Source organism: Dermochelys coriacea, chromosome 7, assembly GCF_009764565.3.
Source record: "Dermochelys coriacea isolate rDerCor1 chromosome 7, rDerCor1.pri.v4, whole genome shotgun sequence".
Taxonomy (NCBI): Eukaryota; Metazoa; Chordata; order Testudines; family Dermochelyidae; genus Dermochelys; species Dermochelys coriacea.
In genome coordinates, this window is record NC_050074.1 from 28,997,831 (window position 1) to 29,019,031 (window position 21,201).

Consider the following 21,201-nt stretch of genomic DNA (forward strand, 5'->3'; position numbering starts at 1 on the left):
GACAATGATGCTGATGATAACAATTTTTTTTGGGGGGGGGAACATTGTCCTGCGTTGTTTAAACGCCAGAGGGCTGCATGCTATATTAAGTTCACTTCCATCACAGACAATTTCAGAGTAGCAGCCGTGTTAGTCTGTATTCGCAAAAACAAAAGGAGTACTTGTGGCACCTTAGAGACTAACAAATTTATTAGAGCATAAGCTTTCGTGAGCTACAGCTCACTTCATCGGATGCCTTTGGTGGAAAAAATCAATCTCCCCTCTGTTTTTTCCACCCAAGGCATCCGATGAAGTGAGCTGTAGCTCACGAAAGCTTATGCTCTAATAAATTTGTTAGTCTCTAAGGTGCCACAAGTACTCCTTTTCTTATCACAGCCAATGAGTCCGATTCCCCAAGGTATTTAGGTGCCCAACTTCCACTGGTTTTACTTAGTGACCCCTGTTTCCAATGAATACAGCCTCTGAAAGCCACGTTTCCCAGAAGCTGTCACAACTCCGACTCCCCGCCCGCAATAATGTAGCCCCCCAGGTTGGACGCGGCCTGTAGGCGTCACTGTTCAAGGGAAAGTTGCCCTGACGCCGATGAGGATGATAACACAGCCCGCTGCCAGCTTCTCCCCTTAGCAAGAATTCCTCCAAGAGGGCGGGGGCTGCCTTCCAGCTGGGCTGCCCTCCCTGTGCATTGTGGGACTCGTAGTCCTCGGAGGCAGGCGTGTGCTCGGAGCTGGGCAGGAGGCGGGACTACACGTCCCACAAGGCCTGGCGGGCAGCTGGCTGGCCGTTCCTTTTGAATGATTTCACTGCGCTCTGCCTGCCCAGCGAGTCTCGCCGCAGCCTGCAGCAGCGGGAGGCAGGAGTCATGGTGTAAGGGGCCGGCTGGGGCGGGGGGTGCAGCTAGGGGCCAGAGCGAACCGAGCGCCCGGCCCGTTTCATGGCAGCCGGGGGAGCTGGCAGCGCAGCAGCGGGGCCAAGTTGCGCTCGCTGAGGGCGGCCCATGGCAGCCCAGCGGCTGCGGGGGTGTTAAGGGCGCTGCGTCCGTCCCGCTGCCCGGCTCGCCCCGCCGCCCCCCTCGCTGCGTTGCCCCGCCGGACGGGGACGGGGACGGGGACGGGCGGCGCCGCTCCCGGCCGGCCGCGATGGCTCTGGCCACGGAGGAGGAGGAGTACGCCAAGCTGGTGATGGACTCGGAGCCCGAGTGGCTGCGGAGCGAGCTCAAGCGGCTCTCCCAGGAGCTGGGCGAGACCACCCGGGAGAAGATCCAGGCGGCGGAGTACGGGCTGGCCGTGCTGGAGGAGAAGCAGCAGCTCAAGCAGCAGTACGAGGAGCTGGAGGCGGAGTACGAGACCATCCGCACGGAGATGGAGCAGCTGAAGGAGGTGAGCCGGGGGCCCGGGTCGGGGGGGGGGGGCGCCGGGACTGACTGCCCTGGGCCCGTCTGTTGGAGGGGGAGGGAGCGCGGCGAGGGGCTGCGGCCCATGGGGATCTGGAGAGGCGGGGTGCCTCAGCCGCTGTCTGACCTTGGGCAAGGCCCCCTGAAACTTTAGGGTGGGGCCACGCTAGTCTCTGGGGTAACTCCCCTGCAAAGGCTGGAGTTACTCCTGGGAGGAATTTGGCCCATGCGTAATGGGAGGCCGGTCATATATGCTGGGGCTGCAGCAAGGACTGATTCATTGTTGCAGAGCACCCTGACCTCTGCAGTGGGGAGGTGGCCCGGGAGCGCAGAGGATGCGTTGCTGCCCATGGATGTTCTGGGCAGGCAGGTTTCTGTCTGGTCTGTTTCTGTGCGGGGCAGTAGCGATGTAATTCACCCTCCCCGGGAAGTCTGGCTTCAGCCTCACTGGAAAGCAGCTGATGCTCGCCGCATCTTGGCTTCTTCCAGCTCAGATGAAGAACATCATCATCACCATCGCCTCTAATGCAGTGCAGTGTCACAGCTAGATCCGGCATCATCGTGCTCATCGTTGCTGGCGTCATGCTGGGCAGCCCTTTAAAGGGGCAGCTCAGCAATTCCTCTAAGACCCTGTGCCCTTCTAATGACATCTGCTGTGTCTTCTCTCAGCTGGGCGAGATGCACAGGAAAGAGGATACTTGCAATTAATACACTGGAGTTCAAGTGCCAGGCTGTTCCTGTGGTGGTCATTGCAGGCGGAAGGGAATAATGGAAGTCTTAGACCATAATTCTGTTGTTTGCTGTATAATGGTGCACAGTTCAGGGCTCTCCAGATAGCATTTCTCATATAAAACCTAGTTCCCTGAATTTGAAGGCTGCAATTTGACATTGGGGTCAAGTTTTTATCTCTCTCGCCTTTCCTGTCCCTCCAAATATACACAGATTTTGAATTACATTATTTAATCTGGTTGCTTATAAAAGGGATATATATGGTGGTGAACTATGAGTTCCTTAGTATTAAGTAGATTTCTCCACCTAAGTACAGAGGTTATTGCTATTTTAAAATAGAAAAATTGTTGGTAGATAGCATTTATTAGGAATAGGCCTGCTTATAAAAGGCTGAATTGCTGATATTTAAATACTGGCTACAGAGCATTCACAGGATCCTTTCTGTACAGAGCTGATGGTTCTCTAGTAAATTAGCCTTATAATAAACAATCTGTAAAGACCAGCAAATGAATGAATGGTTGCACAATATATGTAGAAATGCTATACCCTGTGCCAAAGATCCATGTACTACCGAGCCATTTGATGCACTATGTCAGCCATCCATGTCGGAACTTTGACGTGACATGGAGCTTCCTGGAAGCAAAGCAGAAAGTACAGAAATCAAATAATTGGCCTTCTGAGCGAGCGTCAAAGTGTAAAGCAGCGGAGTGTCAGCCTTGTTATTGCTGGCTTGTCAAACTCTTAGTACCAAATGCAGGCCCCTGAGCTTTGAAGACCTTCACCTCACAAGTGAATGGGCTGGGGGAGGGGAGAGTTCCCACCTTTCCCTGCTAATTGTTCGGGTGGAGATCATTTTCTGCAATAGTAGATTGGCAGGATAGCTTCACTTTACATTGGGATTATAGGGTAATTACACTGAGGACTTACTACTTCTCCCCTAGCACTCAACCAGGGGTGGGAGCAGCAGTGTATATTCTTCCCTCCGACCCCCCCACAAAGGCCCTGGCAGTCTTTCAATCTTCAGCCTGCAGTGCTGAAACAACAATGTAGTTATGTTGATCTAAATTTGAAGTGTAGATCAGGCTTTAGAAAACTTGCACTAATGTAACTGAGGGATTGTCTACACAAAAACTGCATCCACAATAACCAGACTGGTGTTAGTTCACACCTTTTAGGTATACCTACACTGCAACTAGACACCTGAGCCCTCTGACCTGGTCTTGGGCTGTGGGGCTGATTCATTGCAGTGTAGACTTCTGGGCCCTGGCTGGAGTCCAGGCTGTGGGACCTTCCTCGCAGGGACCTAGAGCCCAGTACCCTTTGTTTCAGTGCAGGTCTGAGTGTGTTTAAAACAAACCCCAGTTTAAGCTTTCTCCCAACAATATGGTTGCTGATTCTCTCCATATCTCAGTTTTCTCCACTCTTGACTCTTTGGCCCCCTTTCCCATTGCAAGGTCTGTCCTTCCAATCCCCTGGCTCACCCTCAATATCTGCTTGCTTCACTCCTGCTCTAGTGCTGCAGAGCATCTCTGGCAAAAATCCCATGACCAGGCGTCTTATTTCCTTGTGCTCCCCTGTCGCTCTGTCTCTATTCATTTGTTATCGCTTGTCTTATACTTAGGCCTGGTCTACACCTAAAACAGATCAACGTGGCTACATCGCTCAGGGCTGTGAAAAATTTCACATCCGGAGCACTGTAGTTAGGACAGCCTAGCCCACCCATTTAGATGTGGCTAGGTTGATGGAAGGATTCTTCCGTCAATCCAGCTACCGCCTCTTGGAAAGGTGGTTTGACCATTACCTACATTGCTGGAAAAACTCCTTCCAACACAACAAGCACCTACACTGTAGAGCCTACAGCAGGGTAGCTTCAGTGCTGCAGCAGTGTTGTCATAGCAGTTGTAGTGTAGACGACACTTAGACTGTAAGGTCTTTGGGGCAGAAATTGCCTTTTCTGTGTTTGTACAGTACCTAGCACAGTGGGGTCCTGGTCCATGACTAGGGCTTCTAGGTGCTATGCTAATACAAATAATAATAAGCCAGAGTGAAAGTGGACACTTAACCCGAAATAAGAGCGCTCACACAGAGTTGCAGCAAACTATGAAAATGTGTGTGTTAAAACTGATTTAGTTATTTTGGCAACACTTTCAGTATAGAATCCCTGTGTTGGTTTTAAACTGACTTAGACTTTGCTTACCCAAGAAAGTTATGCAGATTTAAGCTAAGGTGTGAAGTTAAACTGATTTAATTAAACCAGCGCAAATCCCTATGTGGCCACTTTTTTTTTTTTTTTTAAATTTCAGATTTAATCTTTTTCCTTTTTTTCACCTTTGTGGCCTCCCTCATCCCCAGAGAATAATAAAAATAATAATAATCCCTAGCTCTTCTATATTGCTTTTCATCAGTACACATCAAAGCACTTCACAAAGGAGGTAAGCATTATTATCCCTATTTTACAGATGGGGGTGGGGAAACTGAGGCATCGAGAAGTAAAGTAAATTGCCCCAAATCACCCAGCAAGCCAGTGGTCAAAATAGGAATAGAACCCATGCCTCCTGAGTCCTAGTGCAGTGCTCTAGCCACTAGGACAACTGCCTATGAGTATGGGATGCTGTGTCTTCAAAATGGAAAAAGATAGGAAATTAACCTTTTTCTCCCCCTAAAGCTAGAAGATTGCTGAATGTTGTAGAATGCCTCAAAAATGAAGACAGCTTAAAATCACAGATCAGCAATTATTCACTCCCATGGATTTTCTCCTGCCTTTGATATTCAGCAGGATTTTGCTCTGTGTGTGTCCTGTTGTAACTACCTCATAGATTCATAGATATTAAGGTCAGAAGGGACCATTATGATCATCTAGTCTGACCTCCTGCACAATGCAGGCCACAGAATCTCACCCACCCATTCCTGCAAAAAACCTCTCACCTATGTTTGAGCTATTGAAGTCCTCAAATAGAGGTTTAAAGACTTCAAGGAGCAGAGAATCCTCCAGCAAGTGACCCATGCCCCATGCTACAGAGGAAGGCAAAAAACCTCCAGGGCCACTTCCAATCTGCCCTGGTGGAAAATTCCTTCCCGACACCAAATATGGTGATCAGCTAAACCCTGAACATAAGGGCAAGACTCACCAGCCAGATAACCAGGAAAGAATTTTCTGTAGTAACTCAGATCCCACCCCATCTAACATCCCATCACAAGCCATTGGGCCTATTTACCATGAATATTTAAAGATCAATTAATTACCAAAATCATGTTATCCCATCATACCATCTCCTCCATAAACTTAACGAGTTTAATCTTAGACAGATAGATCTTTTGCCCTCACTGCTCCCCTTGGAAGGCTATTCCAAAACTTCACTCCTCTGATGGTTGAAACCTTCGTCTAATTTCAAGTCTAAACTTCCCAATGACCAGTTTCTATCCATTTGTTCTTGTGTCCACATTGGGTACTCCTATCCTTCCATGTAAACAATCCTAAGAGCAGCTCAAGTACCCTGCTGAATCCCCTAGTCCAATGGTTCTCAACTCTGGTCCACCACTTGTTCAGGGAAAGTCCTTGGCATGCTGGGTTGGTTTGTTTACCTGCCACGTCCGCAGGTTCGGCCAATCACGGCTCCCACTGGTTGCGGTTCGCCGCTCGCTCCAGGTCATTGGGAGCTGCGGGAAGGGCGGCCAGCATGTCCCTCGGCCCATGCCACTTTCTGCAGCCCCCATTGGCCTGGAGCGGCGAACCGCGGCCCGTGGGAGCCGTGATTGGCTGAACCTGCGGACGCGGCAGGTAAACAAACCCGCAAACAAACTGGCCTGGCTTGCCAGGGGCTTTCCCTCAACAAGTGATGGACCAGAATTGAGAACCACTGCCCTAGTCAGACCAAGCAGGGACAATACATAGTTCCTCTAGCTCCCTCATGACGTTATGAAGGAGTCTGTGCTTCATTAGGATCTACTAAACCTTAGCAAAGTAGCAGTCTTAAACTTTAGCAGATGCACACTGGGCATTCTCAGAAGGGACTTCCCCCTTATCCGTTTATGTAACTTTTATTTTAAATTTTTTTTTCCAAACTTAGCCAAGAAACGTTCACACACAAGATCTGCCACATATCAAGCTCTGAAGCTTGTGCTAGAGTAAAGCAGGGACCTTGGTGGCAGACAATTTGCTCAGAGTGGGAGTGATCTGTCAGGGGTGGCCGTTTAACAAACTGGGAATGAAACTCAATGAAACTGGGAGTCCTGCCTCCTAATCTCCTGCTCTAACCACAGCCCCATGCTGCTTTTAAAACACATCAAACCAATGATTTATTCCACCATGCATTATTGTTAATTATGTTGTAGTCATGCCGAGAGATCTGGGACCCCATTGTAATAGGTGCTGTGCAGACACATAAAGCAAGATCCATGCCTTGAATAGGCTATAATTTAAGAAGACAGAACTATCCCTGTAAATTGGCTGTGTGCAGCGGAGTTTGGGGAGGAAGGGATTCTTTAGTGGTCCTGCCCAAGCTACAAGCTTCTTGGTTGCAGCTCCTGTAGCATCAGAACTTCAGTAGCATTAGTGGACCAGCACGCCCCACCACCATCATCACAGGGTGCTAATATGACTGGAGTTGCATAGTTACTTCTCCATTAGTTCTATTCCCCAAGCTCCTCTACAAAAGAGTACTGGTTACACCCACAGATCCGTGCTCCAGATTATGCAAGGGATGACCTTCAACATTTGGACCTCAAGCCTTCTCTCAGCTCTCTCTCCCCCTTGTAGAGCAACTGCTTTGAGCTGAGGGCCCTTGGTGAAGCATGGAATTCCTCTCAGGCATGCCAATTTTGTGAGTGTGGTGAGATCTATCTATATCTCACACCTTATGTTAATTTGTGCTGCATTTCCCACTGATCCATTGTTTCATTTGTATTTACTGTCACCTAAGGGAATTAGGTACAGGTCATCTTCACTGATGAATGTAATGATTAGTGAAGGTGGACGTAACCTATGACCTAGATTCTGTAAAGTGGAATCCATTTCAAACTTTCATTATGCAGTTATAGCCCAGCGTGTGATTTATTTCCTCACGGATTTCATGAGGGTGGGGAAAAGAAGGTAACTAGATCTCTTGCAGTTAAGTGTTGCATCACATTTTAATGCAACACAAGGTGAAGTAATAAAAGGGCACTTTCATAGACTTTTTACTATGTTGGGATTTGATCCTGCAAACTGTTGTCCGCAACAAAACTAGTTGCGTAAGTAACTCGGGGTCCCTGCATGACGGGGACTACTCATACAACTGAAGGTTTGCAGGATCAACCCTGGTTACAAAAGTGGCTGTCTGGAGAGTCTGTTTATTGGCAGTCTGGGTGATTTGTGGGAGAATGTGGCTTGGAATGTTGACTTGAAAAGCTGATATCTACTTTGAGGCATGTTTGAGATGTCAGTTGATTTACAGCTAGCTATAAATTCAAATATGAAACTGGATGCTGTCCAAAGCTGCTTTTTGATTGGCTGGCAAGGTCACTTCAGGGGGGTTAGATCCATGTTTAAATCTCTCAGCAAACATGGGCATGATCATAGAAATAAAAAATTCATAATATAAGTAGATGTGCAGTAGTAAAAAAAACAAAACAAAACGTATGAAATGGTGTGGCTATTCTAAAAACCTTGCAGTCTAAAAGCATGTGCAGATACAGCACAATTGATCTGCACCATACTAAATATGTGAGGTGGTTTTAAGGGGGGGAAAAAAGTGTTAAGACAAAGGGGGAAAGAAAAACAAGAATTGTCTTTTAGTTCCTATTTGATATTTTCTAGATTATGCTGTTCATGTCATAATAATATAAAACCTGCATTGGTTTTCCCTAAGACTTTTTCCTTTTATCTAGCAACTTGCAATTGCCTTCTCAATAGTGCATCAGATGAACCTGGAATAATTTTGGCTTAGCTTATACAATTCAAACATAAGGTGAAAGTAGTAATGTGTGTACTAGCCAGGCAAAGGCACCAAGGAACTAGATAGATCCTATCTCAGTTTTAATATTCTGGCTGTGCAGGGAGGGGGAGAGAGGGAGGCAGGAAACAAGGGAAAATTGAGAAATAAATCCCTGTTGTTTAATTTGAAGACCTGTTTGAAAATAACCAAGGAGTTTTTTCTTTTTTATGAGGGTTTTCTGCATTTTGTTTTGTGTTCGTTCTTTCTTTCTTTCTCTCTCTCTCTCTCTCTGTTATGAATTTTCTGGCTAAGTGGAGGTACATAATCCAAAAGTGTGCTCTCAGATATATTTAGAAGCTTTCTTGTTTAAATCAAATATAAACCTAAGCAGACATAATATATTAGCATCAAGATAATGCTGGGCAGGTGCTAGTACTTGGTTAAAATATGTGCCTTGAGTATCTGAAGATCAGGCTATTGGCTTCATGCTGCGAAACACAGCCGAAGTGTGTGTTAATGTACCACTGAAACACATCTTGCCCTGGCTCAATGTGATTATTGATGTAAGTTTTGCATTGTGTGTTTTAATACAGTTAGCTATAAAATATTGATTTGGGTACATGAAAACTAATCCAGACCTGTTTTAACATTTTGATTAAATATAAGTTCAGAAGAGCAGGAGAGACCTTTCTCTTTACTGAATCAAATACACTTGTTTGAATTGGAATAAAGTGACTGCTGAAATAATAATTCCCAGTGTTTTTTCCTCAGGAGTTCTCAAAGCACTTAACGGAGGATGTCATTATCATTATCTCTATTTTATACATGGGGAAAGGAAACTGAGGTACAAGGAGGTGATGTGACTTGCCGAAGGTTACACAGGAGGCCAGTGGCAAAGCCAAGAGTAGAACTCAGGACTCTGAAGTCCCTATCCAGGTCTCTAGCCACTAGGCCACCCTTTAATAGAATTATGAGCTTATCCTACTATTTATGTTAAGGTACTGGGTGACTTCTTCCTGTCCTCCCACAAAGTGTTTAAACTAATACTGATCGGTGCCAAAAACACAGAGGGAACTTTGTTTTAAGAAGATTAAAGGAAAAAAATCCACTCACAGGATTACATTCAGCTGTATAATTCTGTTAAAACCTCAGGAATTGTATGTAAATAAAAGGAATTCTTTCTACTGATTGTTTAAATAGTTCACCTTTTGTTTTGAAATGAAGACTTCAGTGTTGGTCAGAGTCAGATCTTGGTTACGCTGTCATAAATCCAGAATCAATTCAACTCTACAGATTTACACTGTGTTGCTAAGATTAGAGTCTGGTACTTCATCTACTAGTAAAAAAGTTTATATTTTTGTACATATTCTCTTCATAGATCTAGAGAGCTGGTTATAAGCTAAGGAGTGATTGTGACCGGGGTCCCAGTGGGAGCCAGCTGTGGTCACACAATTAGGGTGAACTGCAAAGAATGGGGCAGCCAAACCCCAAAAAGCTGGTGGATATTCCAATACTTAGATTTACCAAACCAGCATAAAACTGCTTCTTTATTACCTTACTGGTTACTCAGAAGTAGTTCCCTTAGTGATCCAGCCTCAGGCCTCCATCCAGGTACCTAAGTCAAATATGATGATTTCCAAAAATCTTATTTCCTCATATAAAAGAAAAGATTCTACCAATCCCAAAGGATATGACACATTATGTCCCAGGTTACTGAATGTTCCAGATCTTACCCAAATACACAGTACAGCCAATTCTTATTAACTAAGCTAAAATTTATTAAAAAACCAAAAGAGAGAGAGTATGGTTAAAAGATCAATATACATACAGACATGAGTTCAATTCATTCAGGTTCAGATTCATTGCAGAGATAGTGAGCTTTGTAGTTGCAAAGAGTTCTTTCAGAAATAGCACATAGGTTATAGTCCAATGTCCAAATCTCATATTCACGATATACTAGTATAACTGGGACCTCAGGCTTGTAACTCAAACTTCCCCTGATGAAGTCTAAGCAGATCTGAGATGACAGAATCAGGATCCAAGGATCTTTTATATAATTTCATGTTGTCTTTGACAAGTTGGGAGTTCCTCCAGGAACAAAAGGTAATTAAGATGATTTGGAAGGAGGTCTATCACCAAGAGTTAGCTATATGAATTAACATAAGGCAATTTGCTTGTTCCTCCACCATTCACAGCACATTTCAAAGAGAGATGAATACCAAGATATCTTGTGTTTACAATTCATTTAAATGCTAGGATGTTCTTTTGATCTCTGAACTATCAGGATACAGCATAGATAGGGACTGTTTATTACATTGTTGATCCTACTCCTGTGTGTGTGTGTGTGTGTGTGTGTAATATATAAAATTTAAATACACAAAAACACAAACATTATCTCCCCACATGTCTTTTGAGGGTTTTTTATTTTACAGGATGTTTAACCCTTTCTGGCCATGCATCACAATGGTGTATTTGGGATATAGGGAGAGAATAGAATCACTGTTCATAGTAAGCGTGAGATTGGAAGCTCATTTTGAGGAGACTAAAATTTTTTCTCATACTTATGACACTAAGACCAGCTGACTCCAAGGAAATTGGCTGCTTCTCTGTTTTTGACATGGCACAGTCTAGCTCAGGGGTGGGCAAATTATGGCCTGCAGGCCGGATCCAGAACATCAGGGCTTTGGATCCGGCCCCTGGGATTGCCCCCCAGAGTGCCACAGCCCCCACACCACTCTCAGAAGCAGCTGGCACCACGTCCCTGGGGTCTGGGGAGGGGAGGGGCAGAGGGCTCCGTGCGTTGCCCTTGCCTCCAGGCGCCACCCCCCACAGCTCCCATTGGCCGGGAATGGGGAACTGCAGCCAATGGGAGCTTTGGGGCAGGTACCTGGACGTGTGGCAAGGACAACGCGCGAAGACCTGTGCCCCCCCACCTCCAGGGACCACGCAGGGACGTGGTGTGAACCGCTTCCTGGAGCGGCGCGACATGGGGCCAGGGCAGGAATGCAGGGAGCCTGCCCTGGCCCCAGTGTGAGCTGCTGCCACCGCGGAGTTGCTTTAGGTAAGTGGCGCCAGGCCAGAGCCCGAACCTCTCCTGCACCCTGCCCCCCAACTCCCTGCCCTGAGCCCCCTGCCACACCCCGCACCTTTCCTGCACCCCAAATCCCTGTCCTGAGCTCCCTGCTGCACCCTGCACCCCTGTGCATCCCAATCCCCTGCCCTGAGCCCCCATACACTCCGCACCCCTCCTCTGCCCCAGTCCCTTGCCTTGAGCCCGTTCCTGCACACCACACCCTCTCCAACACCTCGCACCCCAACCCCCTGCCCCGGCCCTGCATACAATTTCCCCACCCAGATGTGGCCCTTGGCCCAAAAAGTTTGCCCAGCCCTGGTCTAGCTGAAGGGACACCTGCCATTGTCATGATAGTTTTGGAAAAACTACTTCTCTTGCACGTCCTTATTTAAGGAGACACCCAGAAAAAAAAAATCCCTTAAAGTTATGTATGCCAATTCTTGCTGTGCTTCAGGTGGTAACCAGTTAGGCTGCCTGTTGCAGAAGCCTGCAGTTTCGATAAACAGCTCACATTCTTTGGATTAAGCTTTTAAAATCAGAAACAGTTCTCTTCCCTCTGTGGTAAACTGGAAGATCCTTCATATACACTTACATACATTCTTGTTTGCAGTGTTGTTGTAGCCCTGGGGGTACCAGGATATTAGAGAGAGAAGATGGGTGAGGTTAGTATCTTATATTGGATCATCATCGGCTGGTGAAAGAGACAAGCTTTTGAGTTACACAGAGCTCTTCTTCAGGTCTGTGTAGCTCCAAAGCTTCTCTCTCTCTCCCCAACAGAAGATGGTCCAATAAAAGATGTTACCTTGCCCACCTTGTCACTGTTATATGAAGGATCATCATTTTCCTCTTTCTGAGCAATTTATCCAGAACATAATTCACTACCACGAAACCATGTCCACAGTATGGGTGCCACAGCAGCACAGCTACCACACAGCAGCTGTGCTGCTGTAGTGTAGATCCGTCCTACATCGACGGAAGGGGTTTTTATATTGATGTAGGTAACCTATCTCTCTGAGCTAGTTTAATGGAAGAATTCCTCCATTGGCCTAGCCATGTCTACACCAGAGGTTTGGCTGACTTAACTATAACACTTAAGTGTGTGAATTTTTCACATCCCTAAGCAATGTAGCTGGATTGATCTAAATGTTAAGTGTAGACCAGGCCTTAGGGAAGTTAAAATGCTTCCGTGGCAGCCTTTAACTTGTCTTGTGTGGTCGCGGAAGAGCGCTGGGAGAGAGCTCTCCAGCGCTCTAAAAAACCCACCTCCACGAGGGGCATAGCTACCTGCGCTCCCAGCACTGGTGCACTGTGCTTTACACCACTGAAACTTGCTGCTCTCGGGGGGGGGGGTGTTTTTCTGAGCGAGAAAGTTGCAGCGCTGTAAACTTCCAGTGTAGACAAGCCCTTAGTAGTTGTTGAAAATGTGTAGCTGAGTAGGGCGGACCTTTGGGAGGAATCAGACTGTTAATTTAAAAAAAAAAACAGTTTGGAGGGGATGGATGTGAGGGAAAAGTGCAGATTATTGTTTTAGTGGCTGGTGGGTTGGTTTTGATTTTTGTTGGCCTACCTGGTCAGCAGTCCCATCTGAAAGGTTTGACTTTCTGCACTTCAATGATGTATTTAATTTAGTAAAACTGATCCATGCTCTGACCCAAAACAAAGTATAAAAAAGAAAAACAAAACTTCTCAGCCCAGCAATATAGAGTTTGGTGCCTACGTGTTATGTCAGGGTAAAAGTGTGCAGGGCTGCTCCAAATCCTGCTCACCTTTAGTTCAGTGGGAATATTTGTATATGAGTAGAATTTGTCCCCCTCTCTTATGAAAGAGTTGCACTGAATTGTTGAATCTTCTGGTGGGATCATTGTCCAGGTAGATATGTTCTTTGCTTTGATTTAACACTCTGATCAGATGAGCAATAATTTATATAGTCACATTATAGGAGCAGCCAGAAGCTCCAAACAGAACTGGGTTTCCATTATGCTAGGTGCTGTGGGAACTCACAGCCCCTGCCCCCAAAGAGTTTGCAGTCTACAGAGGATCAAATTATGCTCTTCTCTTCAGGCAAAGAGGTAACACAATGGTGCAAATAGCTGCCGTAAGGGGGAGTGTAATCTAACATGGCATCCCCAAGCCCCACATGGGGACACTTCATGGCTGATTGAGGATGGGGGTGGGGAAATAGGAGAATGCAAATACTCCCTATGCAGCACCATAGAATCCATATTTGACAGGGCCCATGGGAATTAATATTGTCAGCATTAAGTGCTCCTCACCTTACCCTTCCTTGGTGAGGGAGGGTTGCTGGGGAAAGCTTGGTGTAGGTATGGGTGTTCTTTTACAAGCAGCTCCACTGGAGGATAGATAAACCAGGTGGAAACAGCAAGGGGCTGGTGGATGCCTCCCTGATGTACAAGATTTTGTTGAGGAGTTTTGGATATCCACCTATTTGGTGGCTTGCACTCCCTCTATAATCAGTCAAACCCTGGCCGTCCTTAATGCTGGGATGTCTGGAAACAGACTAGTGCAGAGCTGCTCTCCCGATCCTTGTGTGGATTTCTCTGTGGGGGGGATATGACTGAGCCTTCAGCTTCTTCCCTCTGAGTCACAGCTTTTAATTACTGCTTGAAAAGCTGCTGCTGGGCCAAATTCACTGCTTGTGTGACTCCACTGATTTCAGGGGTTTTGCACCAGGTTAAATTTGTCCTAATGAAAATATGAGCCTTTAATTTTAATCTTTAAGTAAATTCTAGTGATTTGGAAAGTGTCCCTTTTTTAAGAACAGTGCTGAGTGGGAGAAGGCGGGGGAGCTGTTCAATGCACTGGAGTTAATAGGTTCACCATTTCCTTTCTCACTCTACTGTATGTGAGGTTATGACTAATCTGTAGCACTGAGGGGCCATAAAACTTCTAGTGGGTGATTCATGCTCCAGGCATTTCATTTGCTTTTTCTTTCTCAGTATGCGGAGAATTGTTTGTTCAGAGTTGGTAACTGAGCAACAGTGGAATATAACATGTATTTGAAATATGATCCATAAATCCTTAACAGAGGGAAGTGACATATATAAATAAACTTTGCCATCCAAATGAGTGTCGGAGCCTCATATGATCCAGATTGGGAAAAAAGTCAAAGTTTCAAACGTAATAACTGGGAAATATATAACTGCTTTGATATCTTTCCGGCCTCCATTTCTCCTTCCACATGCCCTCCCCCTACACAGATACTTGGTTTTCCCTCTCAGGCGGCAGTGTATACTATGCTGCAGATTATCCCTCTGCATCCTTAGTAGAGACTGGCTGACCTGTGATTAGAAATCAGGGTTTGGAGTGGGAGTGGTTCATCAACCAAAGAGCCAGCAACAGGGCTGTGGGCTACCTTTTGCAGAAAACAGAAATGTTGGAGTCTTGGTAAGGGAGTTTGGTCATGTCTAAATTCCACTTTGAACCTTCAGAGTGGAAATGGAGATATTCTGGCTTCAGTATCTAATTTGGGAAATTTTAATTCTGGAACCAAACACAGCCAGAGCTCAGGACTGCTCAGATTCTGTCCTGTTGCACTTCAGTCTAATCTCTAATGCTTAGTCACTTTTGGATTTGCATGTTACTAGTGTACTCTATGTAGGGGGCCCAATCCTGCAGCCCTTGGGCATGTGCAACTTGTATTGAAATGAATGGAACAGCTTGGGTATGCAGTGAACATGCACTGCAGCATTCAATCTTTACTCCTCCACAGTGCTTTATTCTGTGACCTGTTACTCATACCTCTTTCCCTGAAATCCCGTACTTCACATTAATTTTCATCTACCCATGGCCTTGCTTTTAGCAAGTTTAAGTGGTGTAACAGAACTGCATTACATACAAATGATATGGTATTTCTAAACTTTGCTAAGGGGTTTCCCCTTCTGTACCCTGATATTGCTGAAGGTAATCGCTGTTGTGGTTTGGCTAGGATTCTGCAGAGGTTTCCTATGCAAAGAGTCTATTGATTTAGAGGATGGAGGAGTTTCTCCAGTAATCCCACAAACAGACATGTTTATACTGCCCCATGATTTGCTAGCACCAAAGTTTTATTACTTCCTAGGTGCATGAGGAGTTCATTACAGTTGATAGTCCATGTCCAAGGATGGACATTCATGATACAGTGTGAACATACAGGTTAAGATTTCTAAAGCTGACTAGGCAATTTAGCCACACAAACACCACTGAAATTAGTGGGGGTTCTGTGACTAAATTGCCAAGTCAGTTTTGGAAATCTTAACCACACCTACTGACAAATTCTCCTATTAAAACAAACAAGCAATTTGTTTATAAAATAGACAGGTTATGTTGTTATAACATGGGGGGCCAGCAAGCGCACCACATTCGCTCCCTCCCCAAACTGCACCTCCATCCTGATGTTCTCCATTCTGCCATCCCTGAATAGATTTGGTTTCATGTTGAGTCCCTCAAATAACCAGTCTTGGGTTCTGAGGCCTGTGTCTCAATTTGTCTCTGAAGAAGCCTGTAGTATTCTGCATTGCCGAGTTTAAGTGTGCTGTTTAAATGAGTGGATTTTAAATGGGGGGGGGGGCTATTACTGAATGTTCATATTTCAGTGAGGTTCTGAAAAATAACCCAAGCCCTGTAATAAAGTTCCTGTAGATGGAGATTATGTTGGTGTGGCTATGCTGGCATAGCACCATAGTGGAGATGCAGCCAACGCCACCAGAGGAGTTATTCTGTCAGTTAGGGACACAGTCTCCCTTGATGAAGTTCTGTGTTGATGGAAGGTCTTTTCTGTCAACATAGCTGTATCTACACTGAGGACTTTGTCTGCATAGCTACATTGTTAGGTACATTGTGTTTCTTCATGCCCCTGACCGACCTAGCTAAGCAGATATAGCTTTTCAGTGTAGGCCAAGCATGAGTCCTTGCTTCCTTTTGTCCAATCATAGATCCACTTTTGTCTTTACTGTCTGTTCCTCATTTGGGAAAGGGAGACAGCAGGCCTTGTGTCTAGAGTAGGAACTGAGTCGAGGCTCCTAGATTTTGTTCTCAGCTCCACTAGTGACTTGATTTGTAATCCTGGGCAAGTAATTTATGCATTCTGTTCCTTGCTTAGCCCTGTTTTTAAAATGAGTGAATGTATTCAGAATCCAGACTCTCTTGAGTTGTTGTGAAGCTTATGGTTTATAAAGGAACATTTATGTTCTATGCAGGTTCCCATAATAAATCTTAGAACTTGCTGAAAGCTTGCAATGAGGAAAGTCTTGGGGCTTGTCTACACTCGCACTTTACAGTGCTGCAACTTTCTCACTCAGGGATGTGAAAAAACACCCCCCTGAGCACAGCAAGTTTCAGTGCTGCAAAGCGCCAGTGTAGACAGTGCACCAGCGCTGGGAGCTACGTTCCTCGTGGAGGTGGTTTTTCTAGAGTGCTGGTGGAGGTGGTTTTTCTACACTTGTGGAGGTGGTTTGTCTAGAGTGCTGGGAGAGCTCTTGCCCAGTCCTCTGCCGCGACTACACAAGCCATGTTAAAGCGCTGCCATGGCAGTGCTTTCCTGTTGCCAGTGTAGGCTAGCCCTTAGTAGGAAAAACCGGGGGAGTTGTTGGAGTCGAGATTCCTTGTTAACGTAGCTTGAGAACACTGGTACTGGACATGTGGCTCTGTGGTCGCATGTGGCTCTTTGGGGATCCATGTTAGGTTTTTTTTTTTTTTGGAATTTGTCTTTTCCTGCCTGATGTCTGACATGGACCATATGGTGCTGAACTAATATACTGTATTGCCGTGGGTTCCTCCAAAGAGCTGATGGGGGATGGCAGTAGACTGTGTTGAAGGGTTTGGTGGAGCGTCCCAAAATAATAGTTATCCTATGTTGGTTTCCAAATTTGCGTCATGGTATTGAGTGTGGACATGATCACACTGAAGTCTGATGTGTAGAAGAAAACAGCACCATGCAGTGTCGAGATATTGCTATATGATTATTTTGTGGCTCTTTGTGATTTCATCTGATGAGAGAGTTCTGCATTCATTAGCAGAAACGTGACCCTTCTATGCGGAGTGCCACTCCTCTCAAGAGAAAGCGAGCAGAAACCCTGTTGGGTTCACCAATTTCATTACATAACATGTAAGGAGGAGGGGTTATCATTCTCCCAGAATTTTCTTCCCTAAATGATCAATTTGTCACTGATGCAGAATTGAATTACCATACTTGGTAGAAAGAAAAGGAGTACTTGTGGCACCTTAGAGACTAACAAATTTATTTGAGCCTGATTTGATTTTCCTCCCACCCCCAGCACTCTGTGGCATAGTCAAAACTGGTAATTCTGCTCTAGTAACTGTATCTCTGCAAGACCTCAGGTTTTGATACATATCTTAGTTCACCGTGTTCAACAGCTGTGCAAGCAAATTTATTCTGATCAATTTATTGGTAGTTTATAAAGTAGTATTAAACATTAAATGGTTAAATCCAAATAACCATTTCTCTTGCAAATGTAACTGGAGACTAGGTCATCTGTTACAAAATGACTAGTAGGGATTGATTTATCTCTCACTCTTAACTATACTCCATTACAAAGTTCATCCTTCATTTCAAGTGCAAATTTCTTCGATTCTATTCAAAATTACTGTAATAAGTGCGATATCATTACAATATTAACATTGCAGATGCTGAATTAAGACAGTGAGGTTGAGAGAAAAATTAAATATAAATAGAAACTTAACAGGAAGGAATTCATTCTTACCTTTTTAAATCTTTGTGGAGCCAATTTTAGGTTTTGGTCTCATTATAAAAGTCAAGTTACACATTCGGTATTGGCACTCACGCTGTCAGTCAACTGAATGGTATATTCCCACCCACATTATAGCTGCAGATGTAGACATAGGGGGTTGCATAAGTATTTGCTTTTTAAATAGAGCAACACAGTGTAATGAAATTGTATCAGTGAATGCATAGCTTTTGTCTACCTTGTGAGATGTCTGTACCCTTGGGGAAAGCTTTATATTGTCCTTGTCCTCTACGAAAATATGCTGTTGATTTTTCCATTATAATAGAATAAGCTTTGTGATCTTAAACAAATCTGATTACTCTACTCTATTCTAGCTTTTGTCAGCCATCTTTTTGGTCTCTGATAACAATATGAGTGTTTAATTTGAATGGATGGTTGGTTTTCAAGATGAATGAGATCCAGTCATGTAAAGGTTTATTATGTATACATCAAAAGTAAACTTATTGCCAAAGTGAGAACTTTAGCATGCTGTATAGCCACACAAATCCTGCATATAAATAATGTTAAGTTAACTAAATGTTCTGGTTTTCATGTGGTGTTTGATATGTCAAGTTTTTGTTGTTTTTCTACAATACATTAAGGCTAAAGTATCAGGCTAGACTATATTTTTGTTAGCCTTATCTCTCAAATATTGTTTCTGTATTATTTACAAACACTTAAAATTATGCATAATTTTTATAATAGTATTCTTATTATATGATCATGGTTTTCAGTAGGAACAGAACTGGGCTCAATGAGACTTTAGTTCATGGATCAGGAAGGGCTCAACCCTGCAAAATATTAATTGAAGTCAGTGGGACTCCATACAGGTGTCATGATTCCTTTCTAGTCATGCAGTTTACATCAGTATATTGGATCCACATGAGTGCAATCTATGGGCTAATTCATTATAGTTTTGGGGTAGTTTTCTGTGGGGCAACATTTTCAAAACTAGGGGGCACAGTTTTTTGCACAAGCAAAACCTTTGCTTCATTCATGCCAGGTACATTAGCATTATTGCCAATGCCATGTGACAGAAATCATGAATCAGGCCACAAAAAAACTTGAGATTTTAAAAAACGATAAATATGCAGTTCTTTGTATTTGCCTTCTGGTTTTATGTTTCTAAGGTTTTTTTGTTTTTGTTTTTCTGCAACCATGAATGCTAGAAACTAATTTTTTTTAAAAAAAAAAGTTAAACCTGAGATTCTCCTGTAATTCCATGACTCCAGGAGTTGAATCTTTTTAGGAAAACCTCATGAGACTTGCAACTAAAATCATGAATTGGCAACACCGGTAATAGCTGAACACCTAACGCTTTGCAGGTGCTGTTTGTACTCTTAAAACCTGCATATAACAAGTGTATATATACAAAATCATGTCGTTGATCATGAGGCCCTTTTGAGTGTAGGGTGAGTTAAGGGCCAAGTTTTCAAAGAGCCTTTGTTACAACTTTTCTAAAAACAGCAAGGAAAAAAAAAAGTGCAGTCTACATTGTGCACTAATTACTTACAAAATGGGAGACTTAATGGGAATACAGACCCTGAAATCTAATGACTTGGATTGTAGTGATCTTTTTTCCCTTGGCAATGCAAGACTCTGCACTAGCACTTCCTTGGAATAGTGCCTTTGCATTCAATGGCAGAGTGAACAAGTTGTAGTTTGGATGTTTAGTGAGGTGCTATTACTGATGTTTGGGTTTTATTTTGCAATTGCAGCAACAATTTTTTTTTTTGTTCCATTTCTCTTCTCCCTCCCCGGCCCCCTCCATCCATTTCAAATGAGTTAGGGACATTTTATGTGCAGGAAATGGAGATAGCTGGTTTGTGAACACAGCTGGTTTAAATAAAATCTAAACTAGGGCGGGTGTGTGGAACTCCCTTATTTTGTCCAGGGCCAAAAGATCTCATTCAAGCTCAGATGATTACAGGACTCTGGTGAATCATTTGATGCTTTAAAAGAACAGAACAAAAACCAAATCCAAAACCACCTAATTTTCAAAGTTGTTGGTTCTGTAATATATAGCATTACAGCAGAGTTATAATGTTATTACTGTGGGTGTCTTAAGGCTCTTTCCCTCATTACATTTGCAAGAATGTAAATTGAGGGAAATAGTGTGTATGATTTGCTACTGGAGGTTAATCCTTGATTGAAACTCATCCATTTAGCTCTGTTTAGAGATTGTGAGTTCAGAATTGTGAATTCACAAGAAGAGCAGTGCACTTGGAAATTCTAAAAATCTGCATTCAAAGGAAAATGTTAATCAAGAATTGCGTAAGTAGCACTCTAGCTCCCTGAAATAGAGTCCATTAGATCACCTCTGTTGTTTTCACATTTGTGAAACAGTGCAGGCAATTAAGCACTGAGTGGTTGGGTTTAGCTAATTTAATGTGACCTTGGTGAACTGCATTACCAAATCTCTTTGAACACATCAAACCCAATCATTTTAAATGCAAATCTCACTGTAAGTAACACACAACTAACATAATACATAATTTAAAAATGTATTGAATATCTCTCAGCTGGACAGAGCTGTTTGTTTTTTCAGATGTTTACCTACTTGTTGTATGTATTTTTGGCAGTGTGCCCCGTATTGTGTGAGAACCTACTAGACTTTGTCCTTTTTTTATATTTTCTATACCAATTATTTATAAAAAGAACAAAAAATATTTTAATCAATACAATGCACACTTTAAAAATGTAGTTTTTGAAAGTTTATATTTTTTTTTAAAAGTTCATTTTTTAATAGTTTGATTTACAATCTCCTAATGTAGAAGTTTTCTGCTTCCAATCCGGAGACTAGAGGAAGGATGAGATACTGACTACAGACAGATCTTTTCACTATACATAAATACTTGTCTACACTGACCCTTTTCACTATGAATAGTTGTTCACATTGAGCATTATCACAGTCTCTCATCATTGCTGTCAGTCTATGCTGGCATTAGTAGAGCTGCGTACTTAGCCTGCTCTAGGACTCTCTACTGGAGTTGTAATGGTGGGTGGTGGTTCAGACAAAGCTCAGAGTTACAGCCTGTCTTCTGGAGATTTTTAAAGAGCAATTTAAATTAATTCTATTTCCTGGCTTCTGAACAAAAATTCTTCCTGAGAGTTATTCGCAAAAAGAAAAGGAGTACTTGTGGCACCTTAGAGACTAACAAATTTATTAGAGCATAAGCTTTCGTGAGCTACAGCTCACTTCATCGGATGCATTTGGTGGAGTTTTTTTTCCACCAAATGCATCCGATGAAGTGAGCTGTAGCTCACGAAAGCTTATGCTCTAATAAATTTGTTAGTCTCTAAGGTGCCACAAGTACTCCTTTTCTTTTTGCGAATACAGACTAACACGGCTGC

General features: G+C 43.7%; 1 protein-coding gene across 3 annotated transcripts in view; it reads left to right on the forward strand.

Annotated features, from left to right (window-relative positions):
• Nucleotides 1-622: 622 nt before the first annotated feature.
• Nucleotides 623-21,201, forward strand: part of BICD2 (BICD cargo adaptor 2) — a 173,120-nt gene continuing 152,541 nt past the window's right edge. The window contains exon 1 of one of the 3 annotated variants that reach the window (XM_038410551.2): nucleotides 623-1,376. In XM_038410551.2, coding sequence (XP_038266479.1) covers nucleotides 792-1,376 — 585 coding nt within the window. In that variant the 5' untranslated portion in view covers nucleotides 623-791. The remainder of the gene's footprint in view (nucleotides 1,377-21,201) is intronic. The other 2 variants (XM_038410550.2, XM_043518484.1) reach the window with 2 other exon arrangements.